General features: G+C 42.1%; 1 protein-coding gene across 1 annotated transcript in view; it reads left to right on the forward strand.

Moving 5' to 3' along the window:
- LOC147108587 (V-set and transmembrane domain-containing protein 2-like protein) overlaps nt 1-18,159 on the forward strand; it is a 129,060-nt gene extending 110,901 nt beyond the window's left edge. Inside the window, exons 3-4 of the mRNA XM_086005273.1 lie at nt 934-984; nt 15,018-18,159. Of these exons, the coding sequence (XP_085861399.1) occupies nt 934-984; nt 15,018-15,389 (423 nt within the window). The 3' untranslated portion in view covers nt 15,390-18,159. The remainder of the gene's footprint in view (nt 1-933; nt 985-15,017) is intronic.
- The last annotated feature ends 201 nt before the right edge of the window (nt 18,160-18,360 follow it).

Consider the following 18,360-nt stretch of genomic DNA (forward strand, 5'->3'; position numbering starts at 1 on the left):
GTTGCTGAATAAAATATTCAGGCTGCTAGAAATGACAGGCTGCCGAGTTTCGCTATTGTTTTTCATGACTCAGCTCCTTTTCACTTTTCTTACAACTCTGCTGAAAATCTCCCAGTTTCACTGACATTTTGAAAACCCCCCAAGATCCTGTTCTATCTATGCTTGTGTTAAAACACATCAAGCTTTTGTATGCTCAGTGTAATTTCAAGGCCTGTATTTTTTTTTACACACTGTACGTTGTTAAATCAAGGATCTTCTCCATAATTAATGAGCTGTTTGAAACATGGGAGTATGATTTTCCTGCAAGTGGGTCACATGCAGTAATAGCACTGGTTTCAGAATTTCTCCTGCTCTTAGGTAGCAGTGGAGGAAACTATCATTAGGGGAGAAATGTGCGATACTGCGAAAGGTCCGCGACAGTGCCAATCCCTTGGCGAAGTTGGTCTTTGCTCTTATCTCTGACATGGTAGACAAGGTCAGCTCCCTTGAAGTCTGAAGTCATTGTTATTATAATAGGCTTGGGTTACCATCCTTGGCACATGGGACAGACCTCGACGGTGCAGTCTTTAGGTTGCAATGACATTTAATAAACTGCTTGAGCTTGTCTCTCACACTTTTACATGTCACCTCAATCTCCTGATGTGCCACTACCTGTAGCATACTGCAAACTATCTGATCTCCTTTACTAAGCATGCAGAGTGTGAAAAAAGAATAAAGCCATATGCATTACTTTGAATACATAATTAAATTACATGACTGGCTTCATCCTAATGAAGAAGAACTTTAGCAAACTGTCTAATGAGCGTGCCTGAGATTGCTTCTCTCCTATTTGGGGTAGAGGCTTTTACTGAAAATATTGAGCAGTCATGAAAGTGCTGTGCTTGTCCTCTCTCTCTCTCTTGCATATCATCTGTCTTCCTTTTCTTTTAACAGATGAAAGCTTCTACTCATGAGGAGTCTGGCAAGGATGCAACAAAAATAAGTGTGAGTTGCAGTAACTTTCCATCATCAGTTCATATCCGCTGTTGTCCAGTTATATCTTCAGTAATATGCAGAGCCTACAGATGTTTATTTGCATATTAAGAAGGAAATAGAACAGTCCAATAAAGGATTTTAGGATCAGTTTAATTTGCAGCCACCTGTAATCTATCAAATATACATCTGACAATCAAATATACATCTGACAATCTAATATACCGCACAATAATTGCCCTGCGTCTCTGGTTTCCATTGAGGCCAGGTGTTACAGGTGAGCTGATGAGCCAAGTGTTATGGCTCTGGACTCCTATTTAAGACCCAAGCATTAAAGATCTAAGTAGGAAATGTATTCCAGCTTGATTCCTTCAAATTGGTTACTTTTGCTCACTCATGCCTTGGTCATTAGATGGCGCACTTCATGGAGGTGGAGTCCTCTACATGGTGGGGAGGAGCTAGAAAGACTGACTAGTCCCGAACATGCACAGGTACCTGCTGGCAATATTCGTGGCAGCTGCAGAGAGCGGTATGTTTGGAGAGTCCCACTCTTGCAGCTGAAGGAAGGCCCAGGGTGCCTCTCACTATTGTTTATGATCACACCCCTTCAAAGGAAACGTGGGATGGACGCCTCACTCCGTCCTCTTCCTAGTGACCGTTGGTACCCAGCATAGATCTACTAATGCCCATAATGGTGACCGCCAAAATCAATATTTTCATTCAAATAACAATGTCACGCCATAAATGTCAGAATGACAGCGAGCAGTTTACTACAGTTCAGGAAAATTAACCAGGTGAAAAGTGAAGCATGATCTATATGGCGTTGGTCTCTCTTTCTCTTCCCTTGCCCAATCCTAAAGATCAGGTGGTAGAAATGTGTCTTGGGCAGTAACACAAAACAAGCCGTATCGCGTCAGCTGCCCGTCATAGACTTCAAACAAACTGAATATCGGGCTGGGTGTACAATAGATGAAAAGTGGATATCTGACATCCATTGTCTGCTATCATCATGAGTTAATTTCAGTCTCTGTTCTGTGGGTTGAAAATAATGATCGGCTGATAGAAATGCCAAGCAGTAGAGGTATCAATATCAGGTTTGCATTTGTTGTTGGCATTGCTCCAGTCTAAAACCTGCTATTAGATTCATTCCGATTCCAACAGAAAACTCGAGGGAAATTCAAACAGCTGAAAATTCTTAATCATTTTATTTTCCTTCTGATGCTACTTTTCCCCCTGCACTGTCTTTAAGCTGCTCTGTCCGACACCTTGCTCACCTGCTCCTGGTTAAGAAGGCGGTGGAGTGTCCTCTGCCATTGTCTCGCTGTATGCAACAACCAGGCTGGTGTGTCAATGACTTGGAATGACTCACCTTTTTTTATTCATTCAAGGGATGTGGGCGTCGCTGGCAAGGCCAGTATTTATTGCCCATCATTAATTGCCCTTGAGAAGGTGGTGGTGAGCCAGCTCCTTGAACTGCTGCAGTCTGGGTGGGGAAAAGTACCTCCGCCCTTTTTGCTCAGCGTCTCCCACCTGTGACGGCCCACTCATGGTCAAGAATCAATCAGGGTCACATGATCCCTCGTCTAACCACCCGCCCCCAGCAGAAGCCAGCGAGGTGGTTAAACCAGGGTGAGCTCCGCAACAGAAGAGAAAGGCTGCTTCGCCTGTAGTAGCTGCAGCTGGTGGTGTTCCTGTGGGGATATGAGTACTGCAGACTGCAGCTGCTGCAGGGAGAGGGAATCCATTAGCATAATGGTATGTCATTGTATATGCAAGAAATAGACTCCGTGCGTTGAGGCGAAAGTCAGTTTTAATCACAGTGTGTCCAGTTATTACCTTTTTAAGATGTTTTGATGCAAATAGATTTTTACACATTCAAGGCCCCGTATTCTTCAATGATAGTGAATGTTAATTAAGCTTCCCATTCTAGGTAGTAGATGGTGTTGGGGCTCTTGTCTCTCTGCGGGTACAAGCTGCTGCGACTCAAAGTACCAGCTTCCCTGTTCCCGCTACTATGTCGCTAGGTGAGTCTCAGAACACAGCGCAACCAGTCTGACATTGCCCTGGACACTCACGCTGCATGGAGCATAATCACACAGGCTTGCTCTTGCCACAGCGGGAGACAAAAATCTAGCTTCCCCTCGATGTGAGTGATGACATGGACAGCAAGCCGTGAGGTAATCTGTATTCCCTCATCCCGCAGTGATCCATTTCAACTTGTGTTTACATCCCATGCTGCTTTTATCCTGAACCTCTGCCCTCATCGGCAGGGAGAATTAATGCTGGTTTCCGTTTCATTTAACGTCCAGGAATAATGCACAGTCACTTATGTACACACATCATTATGCAGCAGCATTTGGGTACCAGAGCTCTCCACTATAAATGAGAACTGAAGCCTTGTTGCAGCAGGAATGGCATTAGAGAATAAATCAGATACCTTCTGAAACATGCTTTTTGGGTTTAGGAATGCAAGCCAACAAGGGAATGCTGATAAATAAGACTCTGGGAGTATTCTTCAGGAGAAAAGATAACACATTGGGAAAGTTTGTGGATATCATACAATCATAGAAACTTACAGCGCAGAAGGAGGCCATTCGACCCATCATACCTATGCTGGCTCTTTGAAAGAGCAGTCGTGCTCAGTCCCACACCTCACTTTTTGTCCGTAACCCTGTAAGTTCTTCATCCTCTGGTACCCGTCCAACTCCCTTTCAAAATTATTTATGGAATCAGCTTCCACCATCGTTGCAGGTAGAGCGTTCCAGATCCCGACAACTCTCTGAGGCCGAACCAGTGATTTATAAAGTTCATGATTTCTTTGCTTTTATATTCTATTCCTCTATCTATAAACGCAAGTAACCCACATACTTGTTTAACCACTTTTTCAACTTGCCCTGCCACTTTTAAGGATTCATGTATATGGACACCAAAGTCTCTCTGCTCTTTTCCAAATCGTGCTATTTATAGTATACTGTCTTTCCATATTACTCCTTCGAAAGTGCATCACTTCACACTTCTCTGCATTGAACTCCATTTGCCACACTTTTGCCCATTTCACCATTCTATGTCATCCTGAAGTCTACAACTATCCTCATCACTACTACGTTGCCAAGTTTTGTATCATCTCCAAACGTTATAATGCTGCTCCCTACACCCGAGTCTAGGTCATTTATAAAAATGAAAAAGAGTAATGGACCCAAAACTGACCCTTGGCAAACACCACTGCAAACCACCTCCCAGTCTGAAAAACATCCATCCATCCACCACCACCCTCTGCTTCCTGTCACTGAGCCAATTCCATATCCATACTACCACTTTCCCCTTAATTCCATGGGCTTCCATCTTCTTAACAAGCCTCCTTTGTTGAATGCCTTCTGAAAGTCCATATATACAACATCTGTTGCATTACATTGATGAGGTAACAGAGAAGGTATCAGAGAAGGTTGATCAAAGAATTCAATCAAGTTAGTCAGACACGATTTGCCTTTATCAAATCCATGCTCGCTCTCCTTGGTTAACCCATGCCTTTCCAAATTAAAGTTTATTTTGTCCCTGATAATGGTTTCCAATAACTTCCCTACCACTGATGTTAGGATGACTGGCCTGTAATTTCCTGGTTTATCCCTCTCCCCTTTCTTGAATAGTGGTATAACATTACCATCCCTCCAGCACTACTCCTGTATCCAATGAGGATTGAAAGATTGTGACTAATGCCTCTGCCAATTCGATCTTTGCTTCCATATATTGTATCTGTTACAAAGTAAACTTGGCTGGGCAGCCAAAGCAAAAGCATTTGGCCTGGAAATTGGATTGCTGTGTGTCTGTTTTTCGGAGAAAAAACAGGCGCTGAATGGTCCAATATTGCATGCAAGGGTCTTGCACCCAATATGCGACAGTGGACATATTGGACCATGCTGCTTATAGGTGTCCCTGGCATCTGCCTGAAAGCAGTGCTGGCCCAATTTAAATATGCAAAGGGTCCTGTGCTTGTTGCAAGACCCTCCTCCCATATAGGAAAACAATCTGTAAAGCTTGGGCTGCGCAATCTCTGACAGGTTTCTGTTTTGCTAATCCAGTGGCCTAATCAGTGGTCCTTAAAAGAAACACAAAGGTAAGTTTTTAAAACATATCTAAATGTGGAGTGGGGAAGCATAGGAGTGCTCCTCCCGGCTCCACAGTAAAACTGCTCACCCTTCCCCGCTCCCCACCGAACTTACCGCAGGCCTTCAGCAGGCATCCTAGACATAGAAACATAAAAGATAGGAGCAGGAGTAGGCCATTCGGCCCCTCGAGCCTGCTCCGCCATTCAATGCGATCATGGCTGACCATCCAAATTCAGTATCCGGTCCCTGCTTTCTCCCCATACCCCTTGATCCCTTTAGCCTTAAGAAATATATCCAACTCCTTCTTGAATATATTTAATGTATTGGCCTCTACTGCCTTCTGTAGTAGAGAATTCCACACGTTCACCACTCTCTGGGTGAAGAAATTCCTCCTCATTTCAGTCCTAAATGGCTTACCCCTTATCCTTAGACTGTGACCCCTGGTTCTGGACTCCCCGACCATCGGGAACATCCTTCCTGCATCTAGTCTGTCCAGTCCTGTCAGAATTTTATAAGTTTCAATGAGATCCCCTCTCATTATTCTAAACTCCAGCGAGTACAAGCCCAATCGACCCAATCTCTCCTCATATGTCATTCCTGCCATCCCAGGTATCAGCCTGGTGAATCTTCGCTGAACTCCTTCCATGGCAAGAACATCCTTCCTCAGATAAGGTGGCCAAAACTGCACACAATACTCAAGATGTGGTCTCACCAAGGCCCTGTACAACTGCAGCAAGACATCCTTGTTCTTGTACTCAAACCCTCTCGCTACGAAGGCAAACATGCCATTTGCCTTCTTAACCGCCTGCTGCACCTGCATGCTTACCTTCAGCGACTGGTGCGCAAGGACACCCAGGTCTCGTTGCACTTCCCCTTCTCCCAATCTATTGCCATTCAGATAATAATCTGCCTTCCTGTTTTTGTCACCAAGTGGATAACCTCGCATTTATCCACGTTATATTGCATCGGCCATACTTTTGCCCAATCACCCAACCTGTCCAAATCATCCTGGAGTTTCTCGGCATCCTCCTCACAACACACATGCCCACCCAGCTTTGTGTTGTCTGCAAATTTGGAGATATTACATCTAGTTCCCTTGTCTAGATCATTAATATATATTGTGAATAGCTGGGGCGCAAGGACCAATCCCTGCGGTGCCCCACTAGTCACTGCTTGCCACTCGGAAAAAGACCCGTTTATTCCAACTCTTTGCTTTCTGTCTGCCAACCAGTTCTCTATCCAAGTCAATACCTTGCCCCAATCTCATGTGCCTTAACTTTACACACTAATCTCTTATGCGGGACCTTATCAAAAGCCTTCTGAAAGTCCAAATACACCACATCCACTGGTTCTCCGTTATCTATTTTACCAGTTACATCCTCAAAAATTTCCAGTAGATTAGTCAAGCACGATTTACCTTTTGTAAATCCATGTCGACTTTGTCCGATCCTGTCACTGTTTTCCAAGTGCTCTGCTATTACATCTTTTATAATGGACTCTAGCATTTTCCCCACTACCGATGTCAGGCTTACCGGTCTGTAATTCCCCGTTTTCTCTCTACCACCTTTTTTGAATAGTGGGGTAATATTAGCTACCCTCCAATCCATGGGTACTGTTCCAGATTCCATCAAATGATGGAAGATGATCAGCAAAGCAACAACTATTTCTAGGGCCACTTCCTTAAATACCCTAGGATGTAGATTATCAGGCCCTGGGGATTTATCGGCCTTCAATCCCATCAATTTCCCTAACACCATTTCCCTACAAATACTGATTTCTTTCAGTTCCTCCCTTTCATCAGACCCTATGTTCCCCGACATCTCTGGGAGGTTATTTGTGTCCTCCTTTGTGAAGACAGAACCAAAATATTTATTTAATTAGTCTTCCATTTCTTTGTTCCCCATTATAAATTCCCCTGATTCTGACTGCAAGGGACCTACGCTTGACTTCACCAATCTTTTTCCCTTCACATATCTATAAAAGCTTTTAGTCAGTTTTTATGTTCCTGCAAGCTAACTCTCCTATTTTCCATTTCTTAATTAACCCCTTTGTCCTCCTTTGTTGAATCCTGAACTGCTCCCAATCCTCAGGTTTACTGGTTTTTCTGGCCAATTTATATGTCCTCTCCTTGGATCTTATACTATCCCTAATTTCCCTTGTTAGCCACGGTTGAGTCACCTTTTTTGTTTTATTTTTATGCCAAATTGGGATGAACAAATTCTGTAGTTCATCCATGCGGTCTTTGAATGTTTGCCATTGCCTATCCACCGTCAACCCTTTGAGTGACATTCCCCAATCAATCCTACCCAACTCGCGCCTCAGACCATCGTAGTTTCCTTTATTTAAATTTAGGACCCTAGTCTCTGAGTCAACTACTTCATTCTCCATCTTAATGAAGAATTCGATCATGTTATGATCGCTCTGACCCAAGGGGCCTCGTACAACAAGATTGCTAATGAATCCTTTCTCATTACATAATACCCAATCTAAGATGGCCTGATCTCTGGTTGGTTCCTCGACATATTGGTCCAGGAAACCATCCCGTAAACACTCCAGGAATTCCTCAACAGTATTATTACTAATTTGATTAGCCCAATCTATATGTAGATTAAAGTCACCCATGATGACTGCTGTGCCCTTATTGCACGCTTCTCTGATTTCCCTTTTAATGCAGTCCCCAACCTTCGCATTACTGTTTGGAGGTCTATATACCACTCCCACTAATGTTTTCTGCCCCATGGCATTTCTCAGTTCTACCCATACAGATTCCACATCATCAGAGCTAATATCCTTCCTTACAATTGTGTTAATCCCTTCTTTAACCAGCAATGCTACCCCACCTCCCTTTCCTTTTTTGCCTATCTTTCCTGAATATTGAATACCCCTGGATGTTGATTTCCCAGCCTTGGCCACCCTGGAGCCATGTTTCAGTAATCCCAATCAAATCATATTCGTTTACCTCTATTTGTGCAGCTAATTCATCCACCTTATTACGAATGGTCCTCGCATTAAGACACAAAGCCTTCAGGCTTGTTTTTTTAATGCTCTTACACCTGTTAGAATTATTATTTACTGTGGCCATGTTTGATTTAAACCATTGATTTCTCTGACTGCCACTTTTGTTTTTCTCCTTCCTATCTTTTGCTTTTATCCTCGTTTCCCTTTCCTCTGTCCCCTTGCTCAGGTTCCCAACCCCCTGCCATTTTAGTTTAAACCCTCCCCCAGAGCACTAGCAAACACTCCCCCTAGGACATCGGTCCCGGCCCTGCCCAGGTGCAAACCGTCCGGTTTGAACTGGTCCCACCTCCCCCAGAACCGGTTCCAATATCCCAGGAATTTGAATCCCTCCCCCTTGCACCATTCCTCTAGCCACGTATTCATCTGAAATATCCTTCTATTTCTACTCTGACTAGCACGTGGCACTGGTAGTAATCCTGAGATTACTACCTTTTGAGGTCCTATTTTTTAAATTTACCTCCTAACTCCCTATATCCCGCTTTTTACCTATATCGTTGGTATCTATATGTACCACGACAACTGGCTGTTCACCCTCCCCTTCCAAGATGTTCTGCAGCCGCTCTGAGACATCCTTGACCCTTGCACCAGGGAGGCAACACACCATCCTGGAGTCTCGTTTGCGGCCGCAGAAACGCCTATCTATTCCCCTTACAATAGAATCCCCTATTACTATAGCTCTCCCCCTCTTTTCCTCCCGTCCTGTGCAGCAGAGCCACCCCTGGTGCCAGGAAGTTGACTGCTGCTGCCTTCCTCTGGTAAGCCATCCCCCCCAACAGTACTCAGTGGTGTATCTGTTTGAGGGGGATGTCCACAGGGGACCCCTGCACTACCTGCCCATGCCTGGTACTCTGTCTGTTGGTCACCCATTCCCTTTCTGCCTGTCCAACCTTTGCCTGCGGTGTGACCAACTGATCAAACGTGCTATTCACGACCTCCTCAGCCTCGCGAATGGTCCAGTATGAATCCAATCGCAGCTCCAGCGCCGCAATGCGGTCTGCCAGTAGCTGCAGCTGGACACACTTCCTGCACACATAGCATGGTGGCATAGTGGTTAGCACTGTTGCCTCACAGCGCCAGAGACCCGGGTTCGAATCCGGCCTCGGGCGACTGTCTGTGTGGAGTTTGCACATTCTCCCCGTGTTTGCGTGGGTTTTCTCCGGGTGCTCCGGTTTCCTCCCACAGTCCAAAGATGTGCGGGTTAGGTTGATTGGCTATGATAAATTGACCCTTAGTGTTAGGGGGATTAAATAGGTGGGGTTACAGGGATAGGGTGGGATGTGTTGGGGTTACGGGGATTGGGTGGGATATGTGTCGGTGCAGGCTCGATGGGCCGAAATGGCCTCTATCTGCACTGTGGGGTTTCTGTGATTCTGTGATAGTTGTCAGGGACACAGGAAGACGGCTTATTTTGCACCTCCACTCAACCGGTCAATGGCCTCTTGGGGCGCGACCAGTTCCCGCAGTACACTGGTCACCTCCTGATGACACAAGAGGACCAATATTGCGTGGTCCTCTCGCCCATCAGTTTAGGTGCTGCAGTTCTTGCTGCTGCTCAGTTCGTGCCCAAAGACGGGCTTGAACGAATTTCCAGGCTTTGGAGTCAAATTTTCAGGGCTCTCTGGTCTGCCCCTTAGATCATGATCAAAAAGGTGGTCTCCCAGGTTGAGGCTAACCCAGAGCACTTCGGGTGCACTGATGCCTTGGATTTCCACAAATGCGGGAAACACGACTTCAGGATTTGTGGTAATGGGGGACTGCGATCCTATCAAATACAGAATATGTTTGGCAAAATAAACCTTAACCAGTGGTCTGGGCATTGTGATCTGCAATACCTTACTACCCTCCAGTGGTCAATCTGTGCATCACCTCCATACAAAAGGATTGTTGGATTCTGTCATAGCCGTGATGAGTGCTGGATCTGTGAAATCTCACACAAGCTGCCAAGAAGCAAATGTTTTGGAAGAGTTTATTCTGATATCAAATCACAACTATCTTAGAATTCCATGAATTCTGAACAAGGATAAGTGGAAATCTTCCAAGCAAGTAGGAACCAGTATGGTGTGTGATTTTAAAATTAATGCCAGCTTCAGAATTAAAACCTTGACACTGTGCTTATTGAAAAAGTAAAACGAAAAAAGCATGCCTCTGTAATTAATTTTTCACAAGATATATCTGAAGTCTTTATAGTATTAATGAAATAGTCAATACAATATACCACAGTACATTTTCTGACCTAAATGATTAGAAAGTGTGAAAGATGCAAGAAAGCAAAGAAATCAGTGGTAGCAATATAAAATTTTTTTTTAATCAATTGAAATGTCAAAGACTTAATTATGAAGCTTGTGAATAACAAATTGTTCTTGTTCTCATTTTCACATAACACATCAAGTTAGTTGGAGAAGTTCATCAACATATGCTGTGATGCTACAGCATAACTCCTAAACACATAAGCTTGTTAAGAATTCAGATCAAGGTTCAGTGCCATTGAAAAGTTTAATATAACAAAAAACTTGCATTTATATTGCATCTTTAACATATTAAAACGTCCCAAAACACTTCACAGGAGTGTTATCAAACAAAATTTGACACCGAACCACATAATGAGATATTAGAACAGGTGACCAGTAGCTTGGTCATAGAGGTAGGTTTTAAGGAGAGTCATAAAGGAGGAGAGGTGTAGAGAGGCGGAGAGGTTTAGGATGGGAATTCCAGAGCTTAGGGCCCAGACAGCTGAAGACGCGGCCGCCAATGGTGGAGCAAAGGAAATCGGGAATGCACAAGAGGCCAGAATTGGTGAAATGCAGAGTTCTTGAAAGGTTGCAGGGCTGGAGGAGGTTACAGAGATAGGGAGGGGCAAGGCCAGTGAGGATTTTGAAAACAAGGATGAGAATTTTAAAATCGAGGTGATTATGCCAGGAATATTATACTGGTCTACCAGTAGCATTGGAGACAATCCAGGATTTTGTCAGTAGTGTAAACCCCAGTGGAAAAAAACCCTTTAGTCTTGGATTTGATAATTTCATTCCAGTATCTTTCTAGGTCTGAATTTTCTGCTGGCATTAAGCTGGGTCCCTGGCATAACTCCAGCAGATCAGGCCTGCATTTGCCTGCCACATTCCAAAGTGATGGGGAAACGCAACTATGGGCATACCCAAAGGGCATATCAAATTACAGGAATATGCCATCCGACACATTACCCGCCATTTGTGCCCTAGCTGGGCGCTGGGAACGCTGGTGTTCCTGAGTTGCTACAGCCAGGCGGAGGAGAGATTTCAATTTTAAAGGCCCTGGGATGAGTTGAATCGATTGTGGGGTGGTCGACTCAACTGCCCGGCCCCATGAAATTTAAATGTTAGGGTAAAAAATAAATTGGCCTTCTCTTCAGCTGGCCCCAGAGTCATCCAGCCCCAATATGTGACTTTACCCACTTGCTGAGGCAGGCTCTCCAATGGGAGCTGGAATCCTGCTGGGAGTCCTCCTAATATGTGAAAATGAATGTGACCCCACAGCTCCCATCCCATTGAAGATGCCTCCGGACTCCACCAAAGTGGAAGATCCTGGCCAAGTAAATATTGTGTGTTAAAAACAGTAATTGTAGCATTACATATAATTTACAGCACACAAAATGTCCTTTTGGCCCAACTGGTCTATGCTGGTGTTTATGCTCCACATGAGCCTCCTCCCACCCTATCAGCATATCCTTCTATTCCTTTCTCCCTCATGTATTTATCTAGCTTCCCCTTAAATGCATCTATGCTATTCACTTCAACTACTCCATGTGGTAATGACTTCCACATTCTAACCACTCTGAGTAAAGAAGTTTCTCCTGAATTCTTTATTGGATTGATTAGTGACAATCTTACATTAATGACCCCTAGTTTTGGATTCCTTCACAAGTGGAAACATCTTCTTTACATTTACCCTATCGAACTCCTTCATAATTTTAGAGACCTCTGTTAGGTCACCCCTCAGCCTTCAAAGAAAAGAGCCCCAGCCTGTTCAGTCTTTCATGATAGTTATAACCTTTCAGTTCTGATATCATCCTTGTAAATCTTTCATGCAGCTTCACCAATGCCTCGATATCATTTTTGTAATATGGAGGCCAGTCTATGCACATCAAGATAATCAGGACTGTCATTGTGCGTTTGTGTCCCAACATGTGTATACAGTGTGCTGTGCAAATGCAATTATATAGCGATTCGGTTTTCTGCAGATCCCAGGCTAACGATTTCCCTCAGATATAAAAATACACACCAAAACCTCAATATTTAGGACTCACTGAATATTCCTAGCTACATTCCCCATGTACATTACTGATAACGGCAGCAGTGGTGACACATGCTTAACTTGCGTAACCTAGGTTACAAAGGTTTCTATCCACTCAAAGGCTCGTAGCTGAGCTCAACCACTGTTTTGACTGACGTGGACAAACCTGCTTGTATGCAGTTCTGATTCTATGCTAATATTTTCTGACAAATGGAGATTTCCTACAAGAAGGGCTATGCTGTAATGCAAATTTAACAACCTGCCTACATGTCTGGAGGCTGGCAAGGGACTGAAGTTGAGGCTAATATAAAGAGGAGTCTAATCAAATCTCCCCAATATGAAATGTTAATTTTAACCAAAGCGGGTTGCAATTATGTAATATCTAAAAAGCTACCCACAACTTTTAATGAATTTCCAATAACTTTACACAAACTTAAAAAATGTATTTCATTTTAATGGACCATCTTTCAGTAGTAGAAATGCTGCAAAGATCCTTTCTTTTTTTTGCTTTTCATCGCACTCTAATCCTCCTACTCACTAAGTGTTGTACACTGTAGGTTGGCAGATAATAAAAACCAACATGAAACTAGCTGTCAACAGGCAGGACTCCCCAAATCCCTGATCACTTCACAGCATCTACCACCTTAAGAGCTTAGATTTAATATCTTTCCTAGCAGAGGTTGAATGTAGTGAATTAATTTTATCGGTGACAGACAATGCATTTAAATTGATTTAGCTGAGAAGCTAATGAGTTTGGGGTAAGTTCACATTGATTTGTTTACTCGGCTCATTATATTTTTTATTACCTCTGAACTGTGGTGCCTGCTTGAGGTCAGAGCTTTATCAAAATTATTATGTGGATACAGGGAACATTTTCAAGACTTTCTTGCATACAAACATTAAGGCACAAATCAGATGTTAGAAGGCTCCTTGCAGTGACCTTGACAGAAACTAACCTATTGGCAAATGTGATTAAGGCACATGAATTCAGTGCTCACACTCTCCTTGCAGAATATCACTTTTTAAATCTGTATTTTGTTAGTGATTTTTCCAGAATGAGTGAGAACACAAGCTACATGGACACAATGAATTGGTTTCTGACAGGGTATGTAGATACAGGAAAGCAGCAAGCAAATACAACAAAATAAATAAGATTGTAGATTACGGGGAGAAGTAGAATCAGCTGATCAAATAGTTCACAGGACACACAATGGTACCATGCAACTGGGGCTGTGGGTGGGCAATATGCTGTCTGCAGAGGGGAGGTTAAACGGTGGTAACGCAGGGATGGATGAATATCGTGGAGTTTAGCTTAATTACATTTGAACGAGAAAGAAAGACTTGCATTTATATAGCGCCTTTCATGACCTCAGGGTCATGAAAGCCCAAAAGTGCTTTACAGCCAATAAAGTACTTTCGAAGTGTAGCCACTGTTGTGCTCTAGGAAACACGGCAGCCAATTTACAAACACCACTGAGATAATGACCAGATAATTTTTTTTAAGTGATGGATAAATATTGGCCAGGACACTGGGATAACTCCCCAGCTCTTGAAATAGGGCCATGGGATCTTTTACGTCCACCTGAGAGGTCAGACAGGGTTCGCTGTTTAACGGCTCATCGGAAAGACGGCACCTCCAACAGTGTAGCCCTCAGTACTGCACTGGAATGTCAGCCTACTTGTACAAAGGAGATGAAGTGGGAAGGGTAGAGTTTGTGATGGGCTCGGTTGTGCAATGTTTGTGGAAGGAATGGGCATGATTGTGCAAATATTATGTCCTCGTTCCATGCTTCTGTATGCTGGAGCGGGCATAACAACATGGTTGATGCATTGTTGTCAACTTATCAATGCTTTTATCTGGCAGTGAAAATCATTTTTTTTTTATAGTTTGCATGAAGGCTATAATCAAAGTTTGAAATTACAACAGCATATAAATCCTCAACGTATTTGTATGAAATTTCTTTCCAATTTAAAGTATTATCCCATTTAAAGTAAATGAGTTAGTGCCTCTATTAAAATACTGCAAAAAGAAATTTCACACAAACTTGATGTGACTGTATGCTAATATTCCCACAACCTCATTTCAAGGGCCACGCTGTAAGGAGTTTGAACTGCCACAGAATTGAGCACCAAACCACATAACAGTTTCATCACAGTCCAGTTCATTATATGTGCACCATTTTTGAATCTTTCCCAGAGAAGCGATAAGAAGCTTCATAAATGTAAATTCTTCCTTCTTACAACAGAGCAAACCTTCCCAGCAGTCGACATGTCCGAATTTGAAGAGCTATGGAGGTGTGCTTTGGTAACTTATTGTTTTAAAACAAATATTTTGTTGGGGAAATACTAATATGGTAACTGTAACTGAACAAAGCTGCAGAGTTGCAAGAGAATCACTTGGGACGCTGATTTCATAGAAACTTTCTTATAAGGAATCCGCAATGAACCAATTCCATTTGCCATCAAAACTAAAATAATTAATGCCAACATGGACTTAGTTGAACCAAGATTAAATTGCATTCAAGTAATACACTGTGACGTCTAAGGAAGTTAACCATAACAAGTCTTACTCTTAAATGGATGGTATTTTATTTCTCACTAATTCCTTTTTTCTAACCCCTTTATCAAGCCATTTTTTGTCTTTTCCATTCCTTCTAGGCTGCGAAGGTAGTTGGAAGTAATATCTCTCACAAACTGCGGTTGTCCAGCATAAAAACTTCAGATGAAGGCACTTATGAATGCAGAGTGACTGATTACAGTGAGGGCAAAGCCAGGCATCACAAAGTCAAAGCCTACCTGAGGGTCAAGCCTGAGCAGGGTCATGAGATGCAGCTACATGGAGCCTCCGCACACATGCAGGACACCAAGGTGCCAGGAAACGACATGGGGACTCATACAAATCACGTTGCTAAATCCTCATCCTTTTCCAACAGCCCTCAAACTGTCCGAGCCATAAAGGAACAAGCCCTGGATACTGACTGTGAACAGAATGATCTGTCTCTTGATGCTGATCGTATCCACTGTGTTTAATAGAACGAGCTGTTGTGGAGAGTCAAGTGTTTGTATACTGTATAGAAGGAGTGCATGACCAGCTTCTTTGTGGGAGTATTTTGGCAAAAGAAAATCTCTAACACTATAGTTTAAAGGGGGAAACCCAGCTTTTGAAATATTTTCCTTATTTGATATATATAATTATTATTGGAAGTAAAATGTTGATTTCACTACATCCACCTGGATGTTGATATGTGTTCAGTATCCTACAGTATATAGAAACATCTATCTACCTAATAACTCAGTAGAAACAAACTCAGATCAACTTTTTACTGTATGTTTATCAGAAAGGTAAAAAACACCCAGCGATAGTACCGAATAATGCTAAAAATCTATTTTTAATTTGCAGTAGAACAATTATTCATCTATTCAACATTAGTGGAAGACACTTTCATCCTCAGTCTCTTTACATTTAACAATTGAAACCTTAACTTCACCTAACAATCTAAACCCTAATCCATTTTCTAACAATTTCAAAACTCTCACAACTAATAACTGCAACCCCATGTTACTTGATAAACTTCAATCTTATCGTTGCCTAACAATTCTAATTCCATCATGAACAACCCCCAATATCATATTACCTTATAAACTTAACCTCAACTGAACTAACCATCCCAAGTCTGTCTTCACTTGAAGAGTCCTAATGTCATTATTCAGTAAAACCACAACTGCTCTAATGTAACCTCAACTTAATTCTCACCTAAAATCTCTAACTCCATCTCACCTAACCATCGCAACCCTATATTCCCCATAGAATTCCCACTGTCTCTTCATATCGATCCATCAGATTTAATAATCCCAAACTTCTTCCCATGAACTACCCTTTCTAATCTCACCTAAAAGCCCCAACTGTTTTACCTGATAATTGCATCTCATTTTACTTAACAACTTAAACCTGCTCCCACCTAACAATCCCAATCCCATCTTTGTCTAATACTTCTATTAAATTCTACCGAATAATCCAAACGTCCATTGTTCCATATTAGCGCACCGAATTACATCCAAAATAATTATCTTAGCCCAAATCCCAAACTAATTTTGCAGTCATGTAAACCACACACCATGAAATGCTCCAATATCCTTTTACCCAATAAACCCATCCTCATTCTCATTTAACAACTTTAGCCCATTTCACCTTTTAACCCCAATCCACATAATGCCCCTATCCCAACATAATTAAAAATCAGTACTCAACCTTCCCTGTTTCTTCCTACATCAACCTCATTCAATATCTTTTACTTCATTAAAAATATATCCCTTATTTCAACCTCATCTAGAAACTTCCACTAAAATGTTGCAACCTCATCTAACAAACTATACTGCAGGAGATAATAAAAGATGACTCGATGGCCTGCAATAACCAAGAATCCTGAAATATGGGCTCATATTTGTAAATAGGGTTCTCAAAAATATTAGTACAAAAGCTAACATACCTTTTAGGAATGAAAAACAGTGAACATCATTGAATAGCACGACATAAACAGTTGGGCATCTGGATTTGCTACTGAATTACTCCCTAAATTCAGCTAAAATACAAACTTTTTTGATAGATTTTACAGGAAAAATTTTAAAATATAAACCAGCCCTTTGATCCTTTGTGTACACTGAGTGGGAGCCGTTATCAGCTGAAATGTGTATGTGTCGTGCATCGTTAGTGTGCCCACCAGTGTCTATGTAAAGTCCATCAAGAGGGGTTGAATTGGAATGACAAGCAACTTGCTTTTGCACTCCTTGAATAACTAATCATCTTGCTAAAATACAAATGTGGAACAATGGTTTATGGGCCACATCTAAATATTTTCCAGGAAATCTAGATCATCTGATTAGATGTTGTCCTCCAATACTGCATGTGTCTACCAGGTCTCATTGGTTTGATACGTCACCTGATGGGACATATCTGGTACTGTGCAATATAACACTTTGCTGTAAATAGAGCTTCATTTTGTGACTTTCTCTGATATCAATACTTTTTTTATTTGATTGTGAAACATTGAAATATTTATGTAAAAAATCTAAAATAACTGATTCATTTCCAAAAAAAGTTTCTGAATCATATATGGACAGATTTCATTAAATCAATTAAAAACAGAACTTAGGCACCAAGAGTGGCGGTGATCCTTCTAAGACTGCCAATTATCTGGACCCCATTTTCCCAGACGGAGCCAAACAAGAATTAGCTTTGTGCTTGACTAAAATGACAGATCTATTATGCCTGCAGACATACAGTGCTCTTACCATATCTGAATATAATCAGTTATGTGTTGACAAATCTGTATTAATGCTCGTTATCCTGCCAGAAATATGGACTGAGCAGGACTGCAAATGGCTCCCAGCCCCGTACCTTCATTGCCAGTAAATTGCCCTGTAAAGTACTGACATATATTACAAATGGTGCCACTTCACACTTTGGAACCCATTTAATGAGCAGTGAAGTGGGCCGATGCTCTAGGCTTTAAAGCCCATTTAATGGTTTGTTCAAATGGCCCGTTCAAACTGTGAACAGCTGCCAGTCTGTGCAGCTGAAACCTCTTTATGCGAGAAAAAAATTCCAGAAGGGAGTGGGTCATTGCACACAAATCGTATTTTTTAAGTATTTCCTTAGTCATGAAGTAGCTATGGAAACATACAATAACAGAGCTACAGCTACTGAGCCTTTTAATTACTGAATTTTATTTTGACCATTTGTAGCAGAGCCTCTCTGTAAAATGATTTTGCTGAATGTGATTAATAAAGACGAGAACATGGATCTAATAGTCAGATTTATTTCTTTTGTTTACACTTTTCGAATGATACAGAAATGTTGCAACTTTCACAAGCCAAGAGAAATTCGTCAATCTGTGCTGAGAACCAGCTATACGTTTAGGTGCTACATGCCCCAGCTGATTTAACATCGCTGTTTAGACCTTTTTTGATTGGACCAATAAGGGTGATACTGAGTTGGCCCAGT

The sequence above is a fragment of the Somniosus microcephalus genome, chromosome 13, assembly GCF_052327205.1.
Source record: "Somniosus microcephalus isolate GS21.2 chromosome 13, FLI_Smic_1.0, whole genome shotgun sequence".
Lineage (NCBI taxonomy): Eukaryota > Metazoa > Chordata > Chondrichthyes > Squaliformes > Somniosidae > Somniosus > Somniosus microcephalus.